At 34.1% G+C, this 25,645-nt stretch overlaps 1 protein-coding gene across 6 annotated transcripts in view; it reads left to right on the top strand.

Annotated features, from left to right (window-relative positions):
* Window positions 1-25,645, top strand: part of ZNF280D (zinc finger protein 280D) — a 145,150-nt gene that overhangs the window by 69,014 nt on the left and 50,491 nt on the right. For all 6 annotated transcript variants that reach the window (XR_007453827.1, XM_049613678.1, XM_049613677.1 and 3 more), the window contains 7 exons: window positions 217-363; window positions 5,767-5,901; window positions 7,721-8,028; window positions 8,496-8,636; window positions 19,095-19,157; window positions 25,070-25,188; window positions 25,336-25,372. Coding sequence is in view for 5 of the 6 variants with exons in the window: in XM_049613678.1 (XP_049469635.1) it covers window positions 217-363; window positions 5,767-5,901; window positions 7,721-8,028; window positions 8,496-8,636; window positions 19,095-19,157; window positions 25,070-25,188; window positions 25,336-25,372 (950 nt within the window). In the remaining variant the exon portion in view is untranslated. The remainder of the gene's footprint in view (window positions 1-216; window positions 364-5,766; window positions 5,902-7,720; window positions 8,029-8,495; window positions 8,637-19,094; window positions 19,158-25,069; window positions 25,189-25,335; window positions 25,373-25,645) is intronic.

The raw sequence follows: 25,645 nt of genomic DNA, 5'->3' as shown, positions 1-25,645 counted from the left end.
CAGAGCCCGACGCGGGGCTCGAACTCACGGACCGCGAGATCGTGACCTGGCTGAAGTCGGAGGCTTAACCGACTGCGCCATCCAGGCGCCCCTAAATGGGATTCTAATAGCACCTTATGTTCTTCTAAACAAATGACCTATCATTGTTACTTTGTAATTGATACTTTGCATATCATTATACATTTTCAAGTTAAACTAAACCTTCTTTATTTGTAGGTTTGCAATTATAGATCATCATCATTTTCTGATGTGGAAACTCATTTTAGAACATCCCATGAAAACACTAAGAACTTGCTATGTCCATTTTGCCTCAAAGTTATTAAAATTGCAACACCCTACATGCATCATTATATGAAGCATCAGGTGAGATTTACCAGTTCTTATTTGTTCATGTTATTTTAGCAAAAAGATAGGTTATTACTGAGAACATTGGTTAGATTTGTTCTACAGGAAAGCAAGGTTATTTCAAATGACATGATTAATTTTGATTTATGCTGAGTTACTTGTGAATCTTTCACTTCTTTTCCTTGCTTCCTTTCTGGTGATGTTGTAGCTCATAAGTGAAAATTCTGAAAGATAGCTGGAAATCAGAAACCTAGGATTGAAGGAAAAAAAGGAGAGATGAGTGGAGTATTCAAACGATTGGATATTTCAGAGCCCAAGAGTGGATATAGGAATGATTTTGAAGGTAGTTATCAGGTGTGGGAATGATTTTGAAAGTGGTTTCTTAGAACTGAGAAAACATTGAGGACTCATAATCTTGTTTTCCATTTTCTCTTCCAACCTATTTCCACTTCTTAGCCCCCTTATTATGAGAATACATGTTATCATTGACCAGAAGTGGTGTTTTATAGCTGCCACTGATTAAGGAAACAGTAATGACACTGCTTGGTACATGACCTCTACCAAAGAACTGTATTTAGGCCATCACTTGTTTTATGGATGACTTATGTTAGTTCTGCTATGTAATTTTTGAGACCCAATATTAGCACTTATACCCTTCTGTTGAATTCTGGTGTTAATACTTACTGGTTCTTTTCCTGAAGCAATTAAACCACCCTTTGTTTGGGTTGAAAACCTTTATGTAACACTGATCCTGTTCTTAAGTGCTTGAAAGAGCAACAACAGTGCCTTTGCCAAAATGAGAAGTCACTGGGCTTACTGAATCTGATCATGCAATCAAGTTTTGCCACCTCCCTAATCAGCTCATTACATTTTCTTATTATTGATGAAGTTGGCACGCTGATTGGTGCTCACTTTGCTTTCAGTTCTAGTCATGAGACAATCATGAAATCATCTTGTGGTTTTTAACTGGGAAAGATCATAAAAGTAGAATTTCCAAGTGAATTTTTTTTTTTCATTTTCATTTAAATTCCAGTTAGTTAACATACAGTGTAATATTAGTATCAAATTTAGAATTTAGTGATTCAACACTTACATACAACACCTGGTGCTCATCACAGGTGCCCTCCTTAATCCCCATCACCTGTCAAACCCATCCCCCCATCCACACCTCACCTCTTAGAACATTGGTTACCTCTGATAACCATCAGTTTGTTCTCTATAGTTAGGAGTCTGTTTCTTGCTTTGCCTCCCCTTTTTTCCCCCTATGTTCAGTTGTTTTCTTTCTTAAATTCCACATCTGAGTGAAATAATATTTGTCTTTCTCTGTCTTATTTTGCTTAGCATAATACTCTTCTAGCTCCATCCATGTCATTGCAAATGGCAAGATTTCATTCTTTTTTATGGCTGAGTAACATTCCATTGAGAGTGAGTGTGTGTGTGTGTGTGTGTACCACATCTTCTTTATCCAAATGAATTTAGTATCACCTATGTTGTGACTGGGATGATACTCCTCTTGGAGAAGTTTTGGCAAGATCTTTCTATTCTAGGTTTCCTCAGCAGTGTTCCAGCAGGTGTTAATAGATGTTTCCCCCCACATTGTTACTGGTAAATAAATTTGGTAAATGCCCAGATTTACAATATTAAACAGTTTGGTTGTCTGTTTTTTAAAATAGGACTTCTCAGAAATTTTTATATGACAGTGAACTTTGTGAATTTCCGAGCAAGGGGTATAGTATGCATTAGTCCCCAAACTTTTTTGGCCACTAACCCCTTTATTTGCATAATACCTATTAACATTTTTTTGAAGAATAGAATTTTGGAAACACCATTTTTGGTACTCTTTATTTCGCCTTTGGCCTTTAATTTTGAATGGGAGAATGAGATATAAAACAGTAGTGCTATTTCATTATGGGAGTTTTAACATAATTTTCCCCACATGCTTTCCTAAGCTCCAGAGTGAGATGTAGATGTGGGAAGAATGATAATTATGAAAGAGATGTGTGGGGCCACTATGTGGGCTATGTGATTTATAAGGTTTTTATAAACTGAGTTTTATGTCTTAACTTGCTGTTGGTACCCAGTTTTCTTTGGTTTATATGGAATACTCAGGAGGCAGGCAGTCATCAGTAAAGAGGGGAGAAATCTATTAATAAGGATCATCAACATCCTTGAAGGTATTTACAGTTTGTTTAATTATTGTGGGTAGGACACCACAGTTGAGCAGGACTATAAACTTGTAATTGAGGTGACGTTATTAGTGTGATATTAGACAATAAGAATTGTTGACTCTGGCTCATTTTATTGTCTTCGAAGACTTTGGTTGTGACTTTTTTTTAAGTAGTTTTGTTATTAAGTCTCGGGATTTTAGAGCTAAGAATCCAGTTTGTATGACTTAAGAAATAATATAAGTGATTTTGGATGTGTTAAATATGCTCATTAGATCTTTAATAAAAATGTTAAGCAGTTAACATATGCCACATGCCATCACTTACCTTATGGCAGCAGCAGGTGCTTTACAAACATTATCACATTTAATCCTCACAATCACATATGTATATTATTATTTCTAACTTATAGATGAGGAAACAAAGTTTTAGAGAAAGTAACTTGCTCAATGCCTTATTACCTAATAAAAAGCAGAATTAAAATTTGACTTCAGAGCCCAGGCTTTTACTACTTTATCACAGAGCCAGATTTCACATTGGCATTAGATCTAAGGGTAGAAATCACTTATAGTCAGAATCACTCTTATATCCTTTAAGCTTCTCAAACAATGTCGTATGTGTATCAAAAAGTTCAACACCGATAATTAGTTCTCTATCTTTGGAATAGATCACCATTTTTTTGATTGAACATGATGTTACTGAAAAATGCACTGTTTTCTTTATCACTCTTATCACATTGAAATGCATGCATACACAAGAAACACATGCAAGACTTGTGTCCAACTAAGGGAATAGTAGATTAATGTATTCTATCTCATGATTCTGGACAAATGTTCATTGAATGGAATGGCAGTCGTTTTGAACTAGTTAAATTGTACTTCTCATATGTACTTTCTCTGTCAGTCTCTTGCTTTCCGCCTCACTATCCATTTACTTAAAAAATATTTACTGAGTGCCTTACTATGTGCCAGGAGCTGTTTTGGTTATTATATAGCAGTGAAGAAAACAAAGTCTAAGCTCTCTGGAATTTGAATTATAGTGGAGAAAGATAAATATATGTGTTTATGTTTGAATGTATACGCATGCTAGCTGGTGATAGTACTGTGGAAGGAAAATGTGGAAGATGGAGAGTGCCAGAGAGGTGTTGGGAGTGGAGGAATGGTTGCTGTTATGTATATATTGTGGTAAAACGCGAGCCTCTCTGAACGAAATAAAAGAATAAGCCACGTAGAAGTCTGGGAGAGGAAACATACAGTGAAGTGAATGCATACATGGGACACTCAAAAAACAGCAGAGGACAGTTGTTGCTAGAGCAGAGTAAACTAAAAAGAGGAAGAGAAGTAAGAGGTAAGAGTGTAGCAGTAGAATGCAGGCTAGTTTATGTAGAGCCTTGTAAACCAGAAATAGGACTTGGGAAAGCCATGGGAGCATTTTAGCATGTGAAGAAAGATCTACCATGTTTTAAGATCATTGGCAGCTAGGGGGAGAATAGACCATACGGAGGAAAGAACATGACAGGAAGGTAGGAGATTATTATAGTAGTCCAGGTGAGTGGTTTGGTAGCAATGGTTAGAGGTAATGAGGGGTGGAAAGATTATGAAAGGTTTTGAAGGTAGAGCTGACAGGTTTTATTAGTGTGTTAGTTATAAGATGTGTGAGTGAGTTACTGATTTTTTGTCCTAACCAGCTATAAGAGTATAATTTTCATACACTGTCATAGGGGAAAGAGTGAGAAAAGAACAGATGTTGGGGGGGGGGGGCAAGGAGTTAGGGAGAAAAATCCAGAATTCAACTTTGTCCATTTGTTGATTTGAGATACATATTAGCTATCAGGTAGTGGTGTCTAGTAGATGGCTGGATAGATAGTATTTAAAGCCTTGAAACTGGATGAGGTAACCTGGGCAGTGATTACAGATAGGGAAAAGATTTCTGGGAATTGGATTCTGGACAAGTAACTTTCTGTCCTTTTGTCTTGGTATCTGTTTCTTGGCCAAGTTTTCTCTTTTTCCTCCTCCTCTTCCTTCAGCACATATAAATGAATTTTCAAAAATTGCCTGTATCTATGATATAATCTAATTCACCACATTTCTAAAATAGTCTTAAGAAGCAGCTAGAATAGTAATACAAACACATTATATTTATACGTTACTTTGAATTTTGTAAAGAGCTTTGATTTATGAAATCCCTGCCGTGTGCTAGTAATTGTGCCGGGGACTTCTTAGTATATTACCTTGTTTGAATTTTATAAATGAGTGAGTGTATTAAAATGGAAATAGTGATATATCTGGCAGATCATAGCTTTTGAGAAAACATTCTTTTATATTTATGTATTCTTAAAGTTTGTGTATATATATACACACACACATATATCATTTCTAAATTAATGAGAGCATATAGGTAAGATTGTAGTTGATATATAGTAGAAAGAACACTGGATCAGCAGTCTGGCAACGTCAGTAACTAGTTATGGGAAAGTGATTTGGATTTTTTTGGGTCCTGTTTTCCAGCTGTAGAATAGTAACAGGATTGAGTTTCAAGAGGGACTTACTCAAGAGATCTCAATCAGTAAGTAGATGGAGAGTAGTAGTTCTGGTTTATGCCTCTACATCAATACTGTGCAATGTCAATGTGGCTATTCAAGTTAAGATTAATTAGATGAAATTAAAAATTCAGTTGCACTTGGCACATTTCAGGTGCTCGATAACCATATGTTGTAGTGGCTACCATCCTGGTCAGTGTAGCTATACAACATTCTCATCAGTGCAGAAAGTTATATTAGACTGCTTTATATAACCATTTCTATAGTGACCTTCTCTGAAATGTCTGGTTAAGTATTTGACTTTATTTTACCAACTTGTCAACTAACTGGAAATAGCAAAAATTAAAAAGAATTTACCTTTTTCTAAGGTAAAAATATGGTATGTCTCCTTTTAACCATATCATGTGTCTAAATACTATAAAATTGTAATTTGAAGAGCTTTCACACCACTATTGAGAGAACTTTCATTAGAACCTACTGATAGATCTTTTATGTTCAATGTCTATATAGTAATAGACATTTTTGGAACATAAATACTAATACAAAGTGCTTTTAAAAATGAAATAAAATTTTGCTGTTTATATGGGAGATGTAAAATACTACTTTTAGAATTATTTAGGTATCATTAAAATTGAATCAGAGCAGTTTCAGGACATAGCATTTGTGGTTGTAAAAATTATTTTTCCTCCCTTTTTCTGTTTTTTTTTTTTTAAACAGAAAAAAGGAATACATCGTTGTACAAAATGCAGACTGCAGTTTTTGACGTGCAAAGAGAAAATGGATCACAAGACTCAGCATCATAGAACATTTATAAAACCTAAACAACTAGAAGGATTGCCTCCTGGAACAAAAGTGAGTTTAAATGTGTTGTATTTTTAACATTTTGTATGATAATAGAAATTAACTCCTGCCTCCTTTTACCTATTGAATGTAATACTTAAAAATGATTTCTGATTTTTGTTAAGACTTTAAGTTTTATCATTCTTATATCTAGAAAAGAAACCTTCTGACTATTGTTTTATGGTCAGTGGTGTGTGCTGTGCTAGAGTGATATTCCTTTTCAAAAAATGCAACTAGATTAACTGTTCCCTGGGTCAGTGGGTTGTGTCAATATCATACAGGCTATTTCTGAGCTATTGCAGTTGGCAGTGTATATTTCACTTTTATCTGCTTAACTATAAGATGCTTGAGATCGGGAGTCATGTTTTATCTTTGTGTCCTCAGCATCTGGCATAGTGCATCGAATGCCATAGGTTCTCATATGTTTATTGAAGTTGTTGTTACTGAGTCTCCTCAGAGAAGCAAGTTCTGCTGCTGGATAGCATTAATGTTTTAAATGAGCAAACAACATGTCTGACTGCATACTGATGATTGTAATTTACTTTTCCCTTTTTGCCTTATATACGTCTGTTTTCTCTGACTTCTTTATATACAGTCAGCTCTTGAATATTTGCTCCAGTGGAGGGAAACAGAGGCATGGATAATCCAAAGTGAAATAATCCCCAAAACATTTATATTTGGCTTTGGGTACTTACCTTTGAATGTGGGTATGTCTGTTATTTGAATTAACTAAAACAATATAAAGCCATGCTCTGAAGACCTAGAGCAAGAGAAGCTATCCAGCATCCCTACAATCCATTCATTCCATGCTGGGACTAGACATGCAGAACACTAATGTAAGCAGTGCAGTCCTCTCTCATATTTTCCCTTATTAATAATAATAGTAATAATATTAATAATGATACTAAATGTTTTTATAGCACCTTAGAATTAGGCTTTTGATATGCTTTTTCATACATTGTTATTTAATCCATACAGCAATCCAGTGAGGAAGACAAGGTAGTTATTGCCCTATATCATAGATAAAGAAGAGGATAAGTTACTTACTTAAGGTCACATGGCTAGGAAGGCATGGTATGAAATTTAACCTCAGGTCTTTTGATTCCTAGTCAGTGCTTTTGTGTGATACCAAAATACATGTATCTCATAGGACTTCCTCCAATACATGGGAGAAGTATAGTCAAATGATTAACAAGAATGTTGGTAGGCGATTGTTTTTCATTGTCAGTCAACAAATATAATTTCAGGATACTAAGTGATAAGCTTTATATTAGTTTCCTTTAAGGAAATTCTAAATATAATTAAACTTTCCATATAGTATAATGAATTAATGTAACGTCTCCCTAACCATCGTATACAGAAATCCTGCCTAATGAGCCCCTGAAAAGAGGAGGTGATGTTTACTGTAGATCTGTTTGTTGTATAGTTGTTGAGGGATAATACAGGACTTTCTAGAATGATTTTTCAGACTTTGAGATTTAAATTTTGATGTCTATGTTTATGAATTATTTTAGTTATAGGAGAGCATAAAAATGGCTATGTAATGTGTTCTTTTTTAATAGTCTTATAATTTGCATTAACTCCTAATTATGCATTAATAACTGTTAACATAACTGATATCAATACAAAAAAATGTAGTACTGCAAGTGAATGAATATCAAGTTTAATTTAATTGGTATGAAAATCTAGAATAAATGGAAGACTTAATCTAATTTTAGTTTATACTTGCCCTTTCCAAATACTTGATGTTTAACTTTTTATTACACAGTGATATTTTAATGTTAATGCCATGATTAATTTTCTAAAGCAAATATTATCTCCATTTTTGTAGGTTACTATTCGAGCTTCAGTTGGACCTCTTCAGTCAGGATCTTCAACTACATCTTCCATTAGTGCAAGCACTTCTACTCTTCAGCTCTCACCTCCAAGGACTAAAAATATAACTGCTAAAATTCCCACAAAATCTAACACAACCAAACCTAATACAACTAAACCCAATACAAGTAAACCTAATGCAAGTAAGCCTAATGGAAGTAAATCTAAATATAAATCAAAAATCCCTAATATACAAAAGAAACAAAGCACATTGGCTAGTAGCAATAAAAAAAGTAAAGTCAATACAGCATTGAGGAACTTAAGGTAATCTTTTATTCCTCATATATAGTTCTAATTTAATCTTAAGTATAAAAACTTTAATATAAATTTACCTTATTACACATATCTCTTATACATTTATATGCTATCACTATGACATAAAGGCCAAGAAAATAATAAAAAGGTATTTTTTTACAACTATTGAACAGTACTTGAATTACTATTTTTTTTTATAATATTCACTTATTATACTGGTATTATATGTTGTGCTTATATCTTGTGATGTTTGTATTGCTTAATTTGATCCCTTTTATGCCAGTGAAAAATATTGACTTATGTTAAATTGTTTACACTTAATTACAGCTGTTGTTCCATAACAAATTTTTCAAATTACAACTCTCTGTTTACATGTTAATTTAAACACACTGGCCTCTATTAACAGAATATTAATAAGGCCCTCCCTTATTATTTTTATTTTAAAATATATATCATTTTCTTTATATCTCCATAAGGTATCGTCGGGGAGTTCACAAGTGCATTGAGTGTTGTTCCGAAATAAAAGATTTTGCAAACCACTTTCCTACGTATGTCCATTGTAGTTTTTGCAGATACAACACTAGCTGTAGCAAAGCCTATGTAAATCATATGATGAGGTAAGATGAGTTAAACATCTGTAATTACCAATTACAATTATAGTTCAGCAAGTTCGTTGTAAAACAGTTATCCTTTTAGAAGCCAATTTTTCTCTTCGAACCTAAACATCTAGCAATAGGGAACTTTTAGGATAATGCCCCATATACTATTTTCCCAGCATAGTAACTCAAAATTACTGGAACTAAAATTTTATGAATGGTTAGACTAATGAAATAAGGATAGGTTTGTTAGGGAAATGATTTCTCTATGGGTATTTTTTTTTTCCTATAGAATTTAAAAAAATGGTCACTTTCAAATATAAAAGGTCAAATGTTTTAAATGTATTTACCAAACAAATTTACAAAACATGTACTCTCATGAATATTACTCTTTTTAAAGCAATCACTTTAAGAGACTCCAGGATGATGTTAGGAGTCTTATTGATTCTTATTTCTCTCTCTCTCCTTGTCTGTAATCCATTGTCTTAGCAGTTCATCTATCCATCAACCATCTTCTTGTATTCATTTAGTGAAATGAGACGTTATTCCAGTCACGAGGCCACTGTTGGAACTCCTTTTTATTGATTCATTCAACTTAGGCTTTTGAGTACCCAATATTTACTCTATGCAGAGAAAGTATTCACAGCTCACATTGCTTTCATTTTTGTCTCATTAATAGGGGCATCCCTTAGAATGGATTTCTATTTTTTTAAGAATAGTCAAAAATTGTTTTGATATAGAGCAGTTAGCTTGATTATTCAAAGTGAAGTTGTTCCATTTTTTTTTTTTTTAAGTTAGAATTGAAGTATAACTAATAAAAGTGATTTTCTTACAGATCATAAAATATCCTCTATGTTACTTTCTGGTCATTTATCAGCCACTCTTTTCAAGGATTCATCCACCTTTCTTGATGGTTTTAGCACCTGTCTCCCACTTCCCCCCCGCCCCACCCCCCTTTGATGATTAATTAGCTTGACCTCATGGGACCTGGACTTCTTCATGGCCAGTGCTTCACATCAGCTTTTAAGTTCTTGTACCCCCTTTCTTACATCATTCATCATAGCCACTGTTCATTTCTTTCCAGTTCCCGTTACGCTGTGACTTTAAGGAGCTTTGACTCGTTTTTTCATTCTAACAGCACCTATTTAACTTTATAGTCCATTTCACTCGCAGGATCATCTGTTTGATTGCTGCTTTGTTTTTGTTTTAAAATCCTTTATATTTTTAGTCATCTCACTTGGCATAAAGGCCAACATGAGACTCGGACATTTTACTCTCCTGAAGTTTATGCTCAGTTCTGGACTACTCACCAGCATTTGATTCAATCAAGTTTGACTTTGTAGGCTTTAACTTTGGGTCCTATCTTTTTATTTTAAATTTTTCTTTCTCTCTCTCTTTCTTTCTTTCTTTCCTTCTTTCTTTCTTTGTTAAATTTTTAATGTTTATTTATCTTTGAGAGAGAGAGAGATTGGGAAGGGCAGAGAGAGAGGGAGACACAAAATCCGAAGCAGGCTCCAGGCTCTGAGCTGTCAGCACAGAGCCCGATGTGGGGCTTGAACTCACGAACCGCAAGATCATGACCTGAGCTGAAGTCAGATGCTCAACCAACTGAGCCACTCAGGTGCCCCATGTCTCTCTCTCTTTCAATACTTCTTTATTTTTATCTACAATTTTTATTTAAACTTTTTATGTATTCTAAAGATTTTATTTTAGTCTCTTAGTTCTTAACCTGGCCTACTAGTAAGTACTCAGTTGGAAGTCATCCTTTTAACTAATCTTTAAAAACCTCAAATTTTTTTCTTGTTACTTTTATCTAGTCATTGATCTCAGAAATCAGATATGTTCCACTTCTCCAGACTTCTAATTCTTCCACAGTCTTGTTCAGTTAACTTGCAACTTCATCTCTTCTCTCTCCCAGATTTCTTTTGCTTATAAACATTTTCAGGTACTTTTTTTTTTTTTTTTGGATGGAAATTTGTCCCTACTGCTTACTATCCTTATTTTTTGTCTTCCTCTTACCATGAATATTTGTAAGAAGTGTTTACTAGCGTATTTATGATTCATTTCTCTACCTTTTAACTCATCCCACCGTACCAACTGACACTGACACTTTAAAAGATTATTTGTCTTTATTTATCACCATGTTTATTTACTTTTTCACTCCTACTACTCCATGACTTCTTTCGAGTATTTGACGTCATCATTCACTTTTGAAAGTATTCTCTTCAGCTTCTGTTAAATTATTACCACTATCTTTCTTCTTCCTTTTTGGCTACTCCTCTATTTCATTGTCTTGTCTTCCTTTAACTCATCTTCTTTACATTTGCTTTCTTGGTAACTTAACCACTGTCACTTTTACCTTTCAACTCTAAATCTTCCAATTTTAATCCTTAGTCTTCCTGAGGTCTAACTCTATGTTTCTAATTATTTTATATGTATTTTTACCTTTGACTCACTAGCATCTCAAAAGAACACAAATGATCCAACCTTTATCATCTGTCCAGAATTCACATGACTACCACTCAAATACTCTTTCAGGATATCATTTTGATTGGCCACTGTGCTCATCATGATTTTTGAGACTCCCTTTTTTGCATTCTGCCACTTTGCCGACCAGCTACTACAATGGTCCACACCTATGTTCCATTTACTCTAAACCAGGCCCAGGCATCCTTTTCCTTGGTATACCTCTGTGTGGAATGTCTCTTCTTCCTGTGACAAATAAATACATGGTTTCCCAAATGGGGCTTTAATTCTGCCCAAAACTTCTAGGGGGCCAAATTCGAAAGTATTTTCTGTTTTTTTTTTTTAATTGTATTTAAATCCAAGTTAGTTAACGTGTAGTGTAATAATGATTTCAGGAGTAGAATTTAGTGATTCATCTCTTACATATAACACCCAGTGCTCATCCCAACAAGTGCCCTCCTCAATACCCATCACCCATTTAATCCATTCCCCAACCCATCATCCCTCCAACAACTTTCAGTTTGTTCTCTGTATGTAAGTCTCCTATGGTTTGCTTCCCTCTCTGTTTTTATCTTATTTTTCCTTCCTTTGCCCTATGTTTATCTGTTTTGTTTCTTTAAATTCCACATGTGAGTGAAATCATAGGATATTTGTCTTTCTCTGACTGACTTACTTCCCTTAGCATAATATACTATAGTTCCACATTGTCACAAATGGCAAGATTTCATTCTTTTGGATCACCATATACCACATCTTCTTTTTTTTTTTTTTTAATTTTTAAATTGTTTTTTTAATTTATTTTTTGAGAGAGAGAGCAAGCTGGGGAGGGGCAGAGAGAGAGAGAGGGAGACACAGAATTTGAAGCAGACTACAAGCTGTCAGCACAGAGCCTGATGCAGGGCTTGAACCCACGAACTGTGAGATCATGACCTGAGTCAAAGTTGGACGCCCAACCGACTGAGCCACCCAGGTGCCCCATATACCACATTTTATTCCATTCATCAGTCAATGGACATTTGGGCTCTTTCCATAATTTGACTATTGTTAATAGTGCTGCTATAAATATTGGGGTGCATGTGCCCCTTCAAATCAGCATTTTTGTATCCTCTGGATAAATACCTACTAGCAAAATTGCTGGGTCATAGGATAGCTCTGTTTTTAATTTTTTGAGGAACTTCCATACTGTTTTCTAGGGTGACTGCACCAATTTGCACCAATTCCCACCAACAGTACAAAAGCGTTCCCCTTTCTCTACATCCTTGCTGACATCTTTATTTCCTGAGTTGTTCATTTAACCATTCTGACAGGTGTGAGGTGGTATCTCATTGTGGTTTTGATTTGTATTTCCCTGATGAAGAGTGATGTTGAGCATCTTTTCATGTGTCTGTTTGCCCGGTGGAAGTCTTCTTTAGAGAAGTATCTGTTCATTTTTTTGCCCATTTCTTCACTGGATTATTTGTTTTTTAGATGTTGAGTTTGAGAAGTTCTTTATAGATTTTGGATACTAACCCTTTATCCAATATGTCATTTGCAATTATTCTCTCCCATTTTGTTGGTTGTCTTTTAGTTTTGTTGATTGTTTTTTATGCTGTGCAGAAGCTTGTTGTTTTGATGAGGTCCCAATAGTTCATTTTTGCTTTTGTTTCCCTTGCCTCCAGAGACATGTCTAGTAAGAAGTTGCTGTGACTAAGGTCAAAGAGGTTGCTGCCTGTTTTCTCCTGAAGGATTTTGATGGTTTCCTGTCTCACATTTTGGTCTTTCATCCATTTTGAGTTTATTTTTGTTTATGGTGTAAGAAAGTGGCCCATATTCATTCTTCTACATGTCTCTGTCCAGTTTTCCCAACACCATTTGCTGACGTGACTGTCTTTTTTCCATTGGATGTTCTTCTCTGCTTTGTCAAAGATTAGTTGGCCATACATTTGTGGGTCCATTCCTGGGTTCTCTGTTCTATTCCATTGATCTATGTGTCTGTTTTTGTTCTAATACCTTTCTGTCTTGATGATTATAGTTTTGTAATATGGCTTGAAGTTCAGAATTGGGATGCCTCCAGCTTTGGTTTTCTTTTTCAACATTACTTTGGCTATTTTGCGTTTTCTGGTTCCATACAAATTTATAATTGTTTGTTCTAACTCTGTGAAGAATGATGGTGTTATTTTGATAGGGAATGCACTGAATGTGTAGATTGCTTTGGGTACTATAGACATCTTAACAGTATTTGTTCTTCCAGTCCGTGAGCATGGAATGTTTTTCCATTTCTTTGTATCTTCTTCAGTTTCTTTCATAAGCTTTGTATAGTTTTCAGCATACAGATCTTTTACTTCTTTGGCTAGGTTTACTCCTAGGTATTTTATGGTTTTTGGTGCAGTTGTAAATTGGATTGATTCCTTGATTTCTCTTTCTGCTGTTTCATTATTGGTGTATAGAAATGCAACCAATTTCTGTATGTTGATTTTATAACCTGCGACTTTGCCGAATTCATGTATCAGTACTAGCAGTTTTTTGGTGGAGTCTTTGAGGTTTTCCATGTAGAATATCATGTCATCTGCAAAGAGTGAAAGTTTGACTTCTTCCTTGCCGATTTGGATGCCTTCTTTTTCTTTTTGTTGTCTGATTGCTTAGGCTAGGACTTCCAGCACTATGTTGAACAAAGTGGTGAGAGTAGACATCCCTGTCATGTTCCTGACCTTAGGGAGAAAGCTCTGGTTTTTCCACATTGAGGATGATATTAGTGGTGGGTCTTTCATATATGGCCTTTATGTACCTACTTTCTATTTTTTCTGTTTTTCTATTTCTGGTTTTTATCATGAAAGGATGCTGTATTTTGTCAAGTGCTTTTTTCTGTATCCAGAGCGTCATGTGGTTCTTATCCTTTCTTTCATTAATGTGATGCATCACTGTGTTTTATTTGTGAATATTGAACCACCCCTGCAGCCCAGGAATAAATCCGACTTGATTATGGCTACTAATTCTTTTAAATTGTGGTTGCATTCGGTTTACTAGTATCTTGCTGAGAATTTTTGTATCTGTGTTCATCAGGGAAATTGGTCTGTAATTCTCCTTTTTAGTGGGGTCTTTGGTTTTGGAATCAAGGTAATGCTGGCCTCATAGAATGCGTTTGGAAGTTTTCTTTCTGTATCTATTTTTGTAGCAGCTTCAAAAGAATAGCTATTAACTCTCTTTTAAGTGTTTGGTAGAATTCCCCTGGGAAGCCATGTGGCCCAGGACTCTTGTTTATTGGGAGATTTTTGATTATGGATTCAATTTCTTTAGTGGTTATGGGTCTGTTCAAATATTGTACTTTTTCCTGTTTCAGTTTTGGTATTTTATATTTTTCTAGGAGTTTGTCCATTTCTTTGAGATTGCCCAATTTGTTGACTTATAATTGCTCTTAATATTCACTTATTATTGTTTGTATTTTTGCGGTGTTGGTTGTGTGTTATGTTCTGTTTTGTTAAACCAAGCATCATTCCACCCTTCCCTCTTCCATTTGTCATAGGCTTCCTACCTGTCCTATAAACCTCTAAATCCATTCTCTTCCAAAACATTGCCAATTAGCCCAACTCCCTCATACCCATTTTCCAGTTCCCAATGAGCCCAATCCTGCTCTTCATCATCATCACATACTGAGCTCCTACTCATTGCTGGTCTCTTATGGAACTAAAAGCTTCCATTGCCACTTTTAGGGTTTGGTAAGTCTCTTTTCCTTTTTATGTACTGGTACACTTGCCTTGTTCACTGCCTTAGGTATCTCCCATTGAATGGTCCCACCATTACCTCTACCCAGTGTGAATTCATATTATAGGCTTGAATTCTCTATGTACAGAAGCTTCACAGTCTCTAGAGGATGAGGACTTTTAATCTCTATCCTATATCACGTCTGTACTCTTAATTCGTCTTTTTCCCTCTGGTCTCATATCTGCCCCAATCCATTCTTTAAAGACTCCCATCTCCATAAATTGACTACTCTTCCCCAAAATAAAGTTTATTGCAAATCTCATTTTTGACATTTGTGTCTCCTTATTCTTTGTTAGTCTTTAGAATGTTCCTGTTTTTTTTTCTGTTTACCTTCTTTTTTTGGAGTATCTGATCACCACAACCACTCACAGGGATCGTTCCTCACTTTCAGCTGTATACCATTCATTTATTCTGCCTTTTATTATATTTGTGTCTGTATTGTTTCTTTGAGAAGAAGGGGCTCTTTGTATTCACCATGTCACCTAGCACAGTAGGAATAGTAAGTCATAATTATTATTTGTTGTAATTATAAAAGGCTCTAAATAAAATCTCAAAAAAGATATTAAAAAATCTTGATGCATTTGGAGTATATTTGAAATAAGACTTTTGAAGAAGAGCATCATTAAACGTGTAATTTTTAACTGATTTTTTAAAAAAGTACTGTTACTTGTGTTTGGTTGTTTAAGTTACTGCACCTTATTTGCTTATAGCTTTTAAGTAGCAACTGAAGTCACCTGAAAAAGAAATAAATTACCATATGATAATGTTATTATTCCCCAACATTATATATATGAAGGCTTCTTCTCTACATGTAATAGAATTAAGTTAATGGACATAAGTGTTTATCTCTTTTTCTAGCACAGTTTACTGTTTGCTAAGACGTATGGCAAACTGGTGGTGAAGAATGAGACAAATCTGGATTTGAATCCAAGCTTCACCAATTATTTATTACCTGTTTGACTTTGGGCAAATTACTTAACCTGACTCCCAGTTTCCTTTTTTTGAAAATAAAGTCATTGTGATAATTACAGAAAATGTACTTAAAGTGCTTAATAAAATGATTTTTGCTTAGGAGATATTCAAGTAATTATAGCTGTTATTATTTCTGAGTTGCCATTGTTAGGTATTATGGATAAAGTCCTTGCCTTTAATTTTCACAGTTTAGTAGGATAGAGATAATTTACCTAACTAAATGTGGTAAACAAATGACTATAGGAGCACGGAGAAGGTAAGAATGAGTTCTTTAAGCAAGAAATAAGGGGAGGTATTCTATAAAGGACATTTCACTTAGGCTTTACAGGATGATTTAAAATTTTTCCAAGGAAAAAGAAATATACAGTGAGGAAGACAGTACTGAATTAATTTTTATAAGATATGCTTGAGTTCATTATATACTTTGTATAGATTTATTGGCATTAAATAATAGTCATTAGAAGAACAGTTGCATAATTGTGATAGCATCATAATTGATGTCCACAAACCGTCCTCCCACCACACACATTTTTTCCAATTTTTCCTTTCTTCTGTTGCTGCAGTAGGCATATCTGGTCAGGTCTTTTTTGGCCTATAATCCTTTGCCTTCCTAACATTAGTAGTCATGAAGTTCAAATTTTTTAGAGAATATGAGACCTTTCAATATTTAATTTCTAACCACCTTTTCAGCTCCTTTAATGCTTATTTTCTTGAAAATCCCTCTGTATCTTGCTCTCTGTTTTGCCTGGAGCAAGGCAGTAGTGACCTTCTTAACTGAAATGAACTCCTAATTGTTAGCTGGTTTCTATTGCATATATCTGCATTTTTCCTTCAGGTAGCCACAAAATTTCATATGTGTCACTATTAATGTTTATAATTATTAGTAAATATGTATTCATTCATTTAACCATTTATTAGGCATTTATTCTGTGCCAGCTGCTGTTTGACTTTTTCCCCTTTCCCCCCACTGTCCCCTTGGACCTTCACTTATAGGGCAGACAACTTGCCCTCTTTCTTTTTGTATCATCAACCTCTAGTCTAGGGTCTTAAATTGTAGACATACCATCAGTATTGTTGATGCTCCTTTTGTGTTTCATCAGAAACAAATTGTTATTAGACTGAATTAAGATTATTAAGAAAATGTCAAAGGGAGTTTTTTCCCTCTAGCCTTATTGAGGTATAATTTATACACAATAAAATTCACTTATTTTTAGAGAATAGCTTAATGAGTTTTGATAATTATATACAGTCATATAACTAGGTAGTGAACTTTTAGAATCTAGATTTTAACCTGTTTTTACTATATTGTTTTTAAAATTTTAACTTTTTTCTCTTTTCTTAGACTTCTATATTGTTATTAACTTTATGCAGATCTAATAGGAAGAAGAAGGATTGTTATTTTTTTTTCTTTTCCTTTTTGTGAGCTATATGGATCCACTTTTCCATTTCTATAATACAAGGATAATAATAAAGAATGGAATTTATGTAATAAATGTAAATAAAGAGACTTGATAAGCTTTTACATAGATAGGGAACTCTAAATTAAAACTGGATTCAGTAGCACGTGGGTGGCTCAGTCGGTTAAGCGTCCGGCTTCGCATCAGGTCATGAACTCACAGCTCATGGGTTTGAACCCCGCGTCAGGCTCTGTGCTGACAGCTCAAAGCCTGGAGCCTGCTTCGTATTCTGTCTCCATCTCTCTCCCTGCCCCTTCCCTGCTTGTGCACTCTCTCTCTCCATCAAATATAAATAAACATTAAAAAAATAAAACAAAAAAAACTGGATTCAGACAACTAGAATTATAAAATTACCAACATTTTAATAAGGTACAAGTTATATACAGAAATGGAAGCCATCAAAAAGACCCTAAAATGTAATCTTTTCCTCTCCTCTTACCAAATAAATAAAACCAAAATAGTCTGTTTGAGGAGAAAGAAAAAATAGCTTTTAAAAGTAACTTTTAAATCTCATTAAAAAGTAGCTTATTTGATTCACATTCTTTGGGAATCAGATAAATCTTGGATTTATTCTTCTGAAGAAGCACAGTATATGTGCACAAATTTTTGCGTGTAATTTCAGTGTTTTCTAACCCACTGTGTTCTACAAAAAACCCAATTATTTTTGTGGTGTTGTCTTGAATTTATAAACTCTTTAATAGTATTTATCCTCAAATTGAAGAAATGACTGTTAGAAGTCTTCTGAAGATATTTTCTGGGGATTATAGCTAGTGACAGTATATTTCTTTTCCCATACATACATACTGTGTTGGTGATGGTTACCTTGTATTTGAGAGTGACCATTGACGTGGATGATGGCTACTGGGGCTACTGCTTCTCAATGTTTAGCTTGCATAAATAAGAATCACCGGAAAACCTTGTTAAAATGGATTCTAGTGGGCCCCTCTGCCAGAGATCAATTCACTTAGGTTTGTGGGGGTTACAAGACTTTGCATTTTTAAATAATCTCCTGGGTGATGCTGATGTTATTAGTCTACGACTTTTCAGTAATACTGTGCTAAGCTAATCCTGGTTTCTAATACAGGAAAGCTTTCTTTACCAGATTTAAAAGGGTATATGAAAGCTATTATCGTGTGTACAAAGTATGGTTAGTGGTTCTCTGTTTTGTGTTTAGGGGAAGCATTATTTTAGTTCTAGGGTTCTGCTTAAATTTGTTTTTTTAAAAAAAACCTCTACTAGTAATTGCAAGGAACTCTTTAAATGTTTGATTTCACAAATGGTAAAGAGTGGCATTTAGCTGAAGGACTGTTTACTTCAAAGATCATTTGGATTTTACTCCCCCTCCCCTGAGACAGGCATGTTAAGATTGGAAAATGACTTTAAAATGATTATTGACAATGATTCATATTATACAAAAATGTTATTTGCAGACATTTAAGTGTCTTCAACTCTTCTGTAACAGATACGCAAGAATTTTTTTAAAAAGTAAAGCACATCAAACCAGTTTTTTTCAACTCTTCTGTAACAGATGAAAAAAACTGGTTTGATGTGCTTTACTTTTTAAAAAAAATTCTTGCATATTTCCTTTTTTTTTTTTTTATGTAATGGTGAAGTAGTGGTCATACAAGAATATGCTTAGAGAAATATGTGTCATTAAAAATAAATAGATAAAGTGGAATTTAAGATAAAATGTTGAATTAAACAGTGATGATAAGCATTATTTTGTTACTTATATCATGATCTTTTGTTCAAAACTAGAAACTTAAGTATAGGCTTGATAATAAAGCTATAAATTAATATGACTTACTGTATAATAAAATTAATAAAATTTGCTTTGTCTCTCCAGCTTTCATAGTAATCGTCCAAGTAAAAGGTTTTGTATTTTTAAGAAGCATTCAGAAGATCTCAGGTAACTAGTTGATCTTTTTAAATTCTATTGAAAAATTGTAGAACTTCAACTATGTGTGATGTATATGACATCTTTATTGAAATATAGTTCATATACCATGTAATTCATGCCTTTAAATTGTACAATTAACAGTTCTTAGTGTATTCACAGAGTTGTGCAGCCATCACCACAGTTACTTTTAGTACATTGTGGTCATTCCAAAAAAGGAACTCTGTACCCATTTATAGTCATTCCCATTTCCTTCCAACTATTCCCATCCCTAAGCAACCACTAATATAACTCTTGTCTCTATAGATTTGTGTATTGTGGACATTTCATATAAATGGAATGACACAATATGTGATCCTTTGTGATTGGCTTTTTCCATTTAACATATTTTCAAGATTCATCCATGTTGTAGCATTTCAGTACTTCACTTTTTAAATTGCTGTATAATACCCCATTGTATGGATCTACCATAGTTTGTTTATTAAGGTTATTTTAACTTTGAAGCCATTATGAATATTGTTGCTATAAACATTTGTGTACAAGTTTTTGTCTGGATTTGTGTTTTCATTTCTCTTTAGTGTATATGTAGGATTAGAATTTCTGGGCTATATGGTCACTCTGTGTTGCACCTTTGAGGAGCTGCCAAACTGTTTTACAAAGTACCTTTACTATTTTACATTCCCATGAGAAATGTATGAAGGTTCCAATTTCTTCACATCTTTGCCAACACTTGTTATTACCTCTTTTTGGTTACAGCCATCCTAGTGGGTTTGAAGTGGTATCTTATTATGGTTGTCCTATTTTTAAACCTGATATCAGAATGCCCGATTTAGAAATCTAAATGATTGCTACTGGACATTGGAGAGTTCTATTCATTATGTCCTTAGATTAGAGGTATGATTAGCCTATATTCTTTTGCTAAATTTCAGTGGTGACAAGTTATATCTTCATTCATTTATATTATAAAATGAGAACAAAAATAAGGCTGTCCAACAATATTTGATTATTAAAAAGATAACCTAAGATACCTAGTAAAGTGACTAACACTTTTTTAGTTTTGAAGTAAATTTCTTAAACCACTGGAATTCTTGAAATTACTATGTAGCTTCATAATTCTTATTTTTCCTTTTTCAAATAAAGATAAGTGCACAACTTGCTTACCATGTAGAAAGAACTGTTGATGAGTATTTCTAAAGATATTGATAATTCATTTTGATTGTACTACACACTTAACTCAGAATCCACTGAGCACCATTTTTTTTAATATTCTTTTGAAGCATTTGGACTCTCTTGTTCTTTATTTTGTTCATGTTGCCATTGCTACTTGGAATATCAGTGTCTTTGCTGCACCAAGCTAATATATAGAGATAAAGTTAGCCAGTACTTGTTTTGGTGCTTTGACTTAGTGGAAAAGGTAGAAAAAGGGATGATATTATGTTTCAGGATCTTTGTACTTACTGGTTCCTATGACTAGTTTCACTCCCCAGATGTATTAGTCTGTTGTCTCCTTTGGGTTGCAACTCTGAGCCTTTCCTTGACCGCTTGATTTTTAGATTATATCTTCTCCCTGTGCCTTACCCCAGCACTCCCTATCTCCTTTTTATGCTCATTTTCATTCAGATCATCTTTTATCATCTGACATACTGTATACTTTACTTTTAAATTTTTCTGTGTGCTCTCACTAGAATATGTGAGGTTTGGATTTTTGTCACTGCCAGGAATTGATTAGTGCCTGGCACATGGTAGGCACTCAGTAAATATTTGTTGAATAAGTTAATGTATATGTTGAGAATGACTTATATGAACAGTCATATAAGTCTTATATAACAGATTTATATGAACAGAATAGGCCCCATCTATTATATAGGGATCAGTGGCTCACAGGGAGAGAAAATTTTGATTCAGCTTTTAAAATGCATTAGTACAGATTTTAAAACATTTACTGAATTCAAGGAAATAGATTAAGATTATATTACATGTTGCCCTTACTAAAAATTTTTATAAGAATAAAAAGGGCTTTTTTCAAAAGATGAGATTTTAGTTTGATTTTTTTTAAGTTTTTATCTATTTATTTTGAGAGAGAGAGAGAAAGAGGAGAGTGTACATGAGCAGGGAAGGGGCAGAGAGAGAGAGGGGGGGAGAAAGAGAATCCCAAGCAGGCTCTGTGCTGAGAGCACAGAACCTCCCACAACTATGAGATCATGACCTGAGTTGAAATCAGGAGTTGGATGATTAACTGACGCAACCACCCAGATCCCCTAAGTTTGATTTTTACCATAATGTTTCAAGCTCAATTGTGCGTATGTGTTTTAAATGAACTATATGATTTTAAAGATCTGGAATACTTTTCTTTCAACTGGAATAGGTCTCAAATTGAAAATGGTCAATTTCTGTGAATGGACATAGCATACTTATAATTGTAGAACAGTAGTTTTTGTAATTAGTCTTTTATTAGATTGGAATAGTCACTCTTTAGCTATTTATGATACATCTACCAGGTACATAATATAGCAGGTCCTATGAAGAGGACAGTGATGAATTAGTCTTGGAACCAGCCTTTAGGGAATGTACAGTTTATTGGGGGGGAGATAAGGCATGAACATACAAAACTATAATAAATCAAGGAGGTTTTTGTTAAGTTCAGTAGAGTCTTTTTTTTTTTTTTCCCAAAGGAGAGAGTGGTTGTTTTACTTGGAAATATCTGCATAGATGTTAGGTGTACTTGGCTTTAAGGAATGAATATTTATACTGATAGAAAGTGCACAGAGGCATTCGAGTTAGAAGGAATAGTGTGAATAAGGTGCAGAAATGAGAAAGTACAAGGCATACAGAGGGAATAGCTAGTAGTAAATGGATGGAGCATGAAGTTCAGATAATGGTAATAAGGAAAGAAGTCTTGAGCAGTAGTTTTAAGCCTAGAGCCAAATTATAAAAGTGTTGAAAATAAGGTTAAGGAACTTGGACGTAAGTTGGAGAACATTGGAGAACCGTTGATACTTTATATAGAATCAAGTGATAAGGAAGATTTAACAATAGGATGAGTTATAGATGCATGAATCCTACAGATTGGGACAATTGTAGTTATGAACAATTTAGTTAGTTAAAATGATGAGGCAGTATTATATTGTCTTTGAGACTATGGGCTCTGGAATCAAAGTGCTCAGTTTCAAACCTAGTCTACCTTTACTGGCTCTATACCCTTGGTAGTTTACTAAGCTAACTTTATAAAAAGATGATAAATTCTAGCACCTGCCTTTTTGGGTTGTTAAAATATTTAGATAAGATGGTAGATGTATGTCTAAAATTGTTAGCTTGGCACAGTATAAATAATAAATATTATAAAATCCTTGCCATACTTATTATTTTAAGGAAGAAGAGACAGAGATAACTATAGTTTGAGTTTTACTATTAGAGGAAACATCATAAGAAAGACAAGTCAGGAGAAATTAATTTGGGAAGGAAGTACGTGATTTTAATAAAGGTCAGTTTTAATGTCCTAATATGACATCTAGGTGTAAATACACATCACATTGTTAGAGTAGAGCTTCAGATAAGTCAATCTAAGGTATGTTATTTGTTTGTATTTGTATATTGGTAAAACACTTAAATTTATTAAGTTATGTGATGAACTTCAAGACTGTATTTATGCTTTGTTGATAAATTGACGGTAACAATGATCACATCACATAATCTATTTTTTTTTTTTTTACCTAAGCAAAAATAACTTATAAGCAGGATTCCAAAGAATCTCATGAACCCATAAGAGGAGGAGGTGGAACCAGAACAAATGAGGGAAATAGAAAGCTACCAATTGCTAACATTGCTTCTCTCTAGTCTGAGTTGCTGAGGCAGGATGATCTTGTCTTTAATATTTTCTCTGGACTTGTGTTCCATTTTCTTTTCTCAGTGCAGACCAGCCTTCTTTACTGATGACTCAAATATAGTAGTCCCATTCCCCACGTCTTCCCAGATCAAGAAGTTTGATTACAAATTCTAATTAAGAATCCTTGTTTAGTGAAGGTCCCAGTAACTATAACTAGTGGAAGAGTAATTTAGCTACTGCTTACCATTGAGACTGCTTTTAGTTTCTGGAAGGGTAGTTTAATAGAGAAGACTATATAATTGGTTATTAAAGTATTTAAATCTTAACTTCCCTTAAGCTTTTAAGTTTAACTTTAAAATATTCCATTTGGAAATCTAGTACTCTTTTTAAAAATTTTTTAATGTTTATTTTTGAGAGAGAGAGGGAGAGGGAGAGACACAGTGTGAATGGGGGAGGGGCAGAGACAGAGGGACACAATCCGAAGCAGACTCCAGGCTCTAAGCTGTCAGCACAGAGCCTGAAGCGGGACTCAAACTCACAGGCCATGAGGTCATGACCTGAGCCAAAGTCACAGGCTCAACCAACTGAGCCACCCAGGTGCCCCTAGTACATTTTAATAATCACTTTCAAGAGAGCTTTTAATTAATGTTTGATAAAAAGTTCATTTAAGTTGAATAAATTTTTTAAACAGTCCCATTTATAGTTCAGGTTTGTTAACAACTTAACATCATTTATACTTTTAATATATTTGATTTTTTTAAACAGCACTTCAAATGCTTGACACACAAGATCCCAAGTGCTTAACTCTAGTAAATATAATAAATTAAGCATATAGTGGTTTTCTAAATTCTCTGAAACACTTCCATATATTTGCAGGCTTAATAATATTTTAGAATACCTTTCAACAAAAAATCAGACGTTTAAACACAATTTAAATCTTAAGGCCAGTGTCACATCCTACAATATGCCAATTGTGTTTAAATACTTCAAATAGCAAATGCTACACAGTTTGATCCAATGAGTATAAAAATTATTCAACAAAAAGTATCAATGGCTTTGAGAATTCTTTCCTAATATTTTTGAAAATTTGTAATCATTACAGATTTCATTTAGGAACTACAACACCCAGTGAGGTTTTCTTAGGGGAACTCATAATTTTGGCTCCAGCAAGTGGACCAGTTGCCAGTGCTGATATACTAAGTACCTCAAGCTTTGCACTTTTATGGTGAATTAACTACTTTAGTTAATACAGCGTTAAATGAGAATAGTGGCAATACCTTTAACATATGGTACACAATTGATGGCAGCTACAACATGATCTGTTTTTAAAGCCTTAATGTTTCTTTTCTAATTTTTTCATCACCTAAGTGAAACACTAGATTATAAACTCTTTCAGAGCACAGACTATATTTTTGGTCATCATTATAATTACAATACAGTATAATATTACAGTATGTATCAAGAAGCCTTAGTAAACATACATTAAGTGAATGAATACTGTATGCTTGCATTGCAGATGAGCAGAGGCACAAATAGATTGTGACTTATTGAAGAGACACATGTTGTTAGTAGAGCCAAGGTTGGGCTATAGATCTCTTGTCACCCAGGTTTTAGCAACTGACATGAACTGTAAAAGTTTATAAAGCAGGGGTGCCTGGGTGGCTCAGTTGGTTGAGCATCCAACATTGGCTCAGGTAATGATCTCATGGTTTGTGAGTTTGAGCCCTGCATCAGGCGCTGTGCTGACAGCTCAGAGCCTGGAGCCTGCTTCGGCTTCTGTGTCTCCCTCTCTCTCTGCCCCTCCCCTGCTCACTCTCTCTCTCTCTCTCTCTCTCTCTCTCTCTCAAAAATAAACAAACATTAAAAAACGTTTATAAAGCAAAAATACTTTCTGTAAATAAATAGTAGTATAACTTGAATATGACTTTTCCATTTTCTAGAGAATCATTTCAGTTGATTCAAGTTTCTATAATAAAAATGGGAGTGACAGTTATGACATAAAAAGCAAATTATAGAAAAGTAATCATTGAACTTGTATATGGATTTTTATAAAAGATGAAAACCTTTTCTTTTATACTGTTTCCTTTTTTTTTTTTTATAGGGGCATTACTCTAGTGTGCCTTAATTGTGATTTCATAGCTGATGTTTCTGGCTTAGATAATATGGCCACACACTTACGTCAACATGAAACTCATACTTGTCAAGTTGTAATAGAGAAAGGTACGTATTTATAATTGCATTACTTTGGATTTTTGAAATTTGTCCCAGTATTTTTGGTCAGCTACAATATGAGCTCTTTACTAAATCGTTATTCTCACTCATATTTCATATGCCATTTTAAATATAAAACTTTTCTTCTAATTTCAGTTTCTGTTTGTATCCCAACTTCTGAACATCTTTCTGAGTAAGTTTAATTTTTAATTCAGTGCAATTTAATTTGATGGATTTTAGCACTATTGCATTTTAAAATGTATCATTAATAGAAATGAAAAATATTAAAGTATTTTGTTTGTTTGTTTTTTTTTTTAAAGCTGCTTGTTGAAATAGGTTCCTGCTCTTTGGAGCTCGTGACCTGGTGCAAGACAAGTTGGAATTTCCTAAGTTCAAAGTTCTGAGATGTTTTCTTACACAAAGGCAGTTAAGCAGCCAAGTTCATGACACTAGCTCTCATTATTCA

The sequence above is a fragment of the Panthera uncia genome (assembly GCF_023721935.1).
Source record: "Panthera uncia isolate 11264 chromosome B3 unlocalized genomic scaffold, Puncia_PCG_1.0 HiC_scaffold_1, whole genome shotgun sequence".
NCBI lineage: Eukaryota > Metazoa > Chordata > Mammalia > Carnivora > Felidae > Panthera > Panthera uncia.
This window is presented reverse-complemented; position numbering and strand designations above follow the sequence as displayed.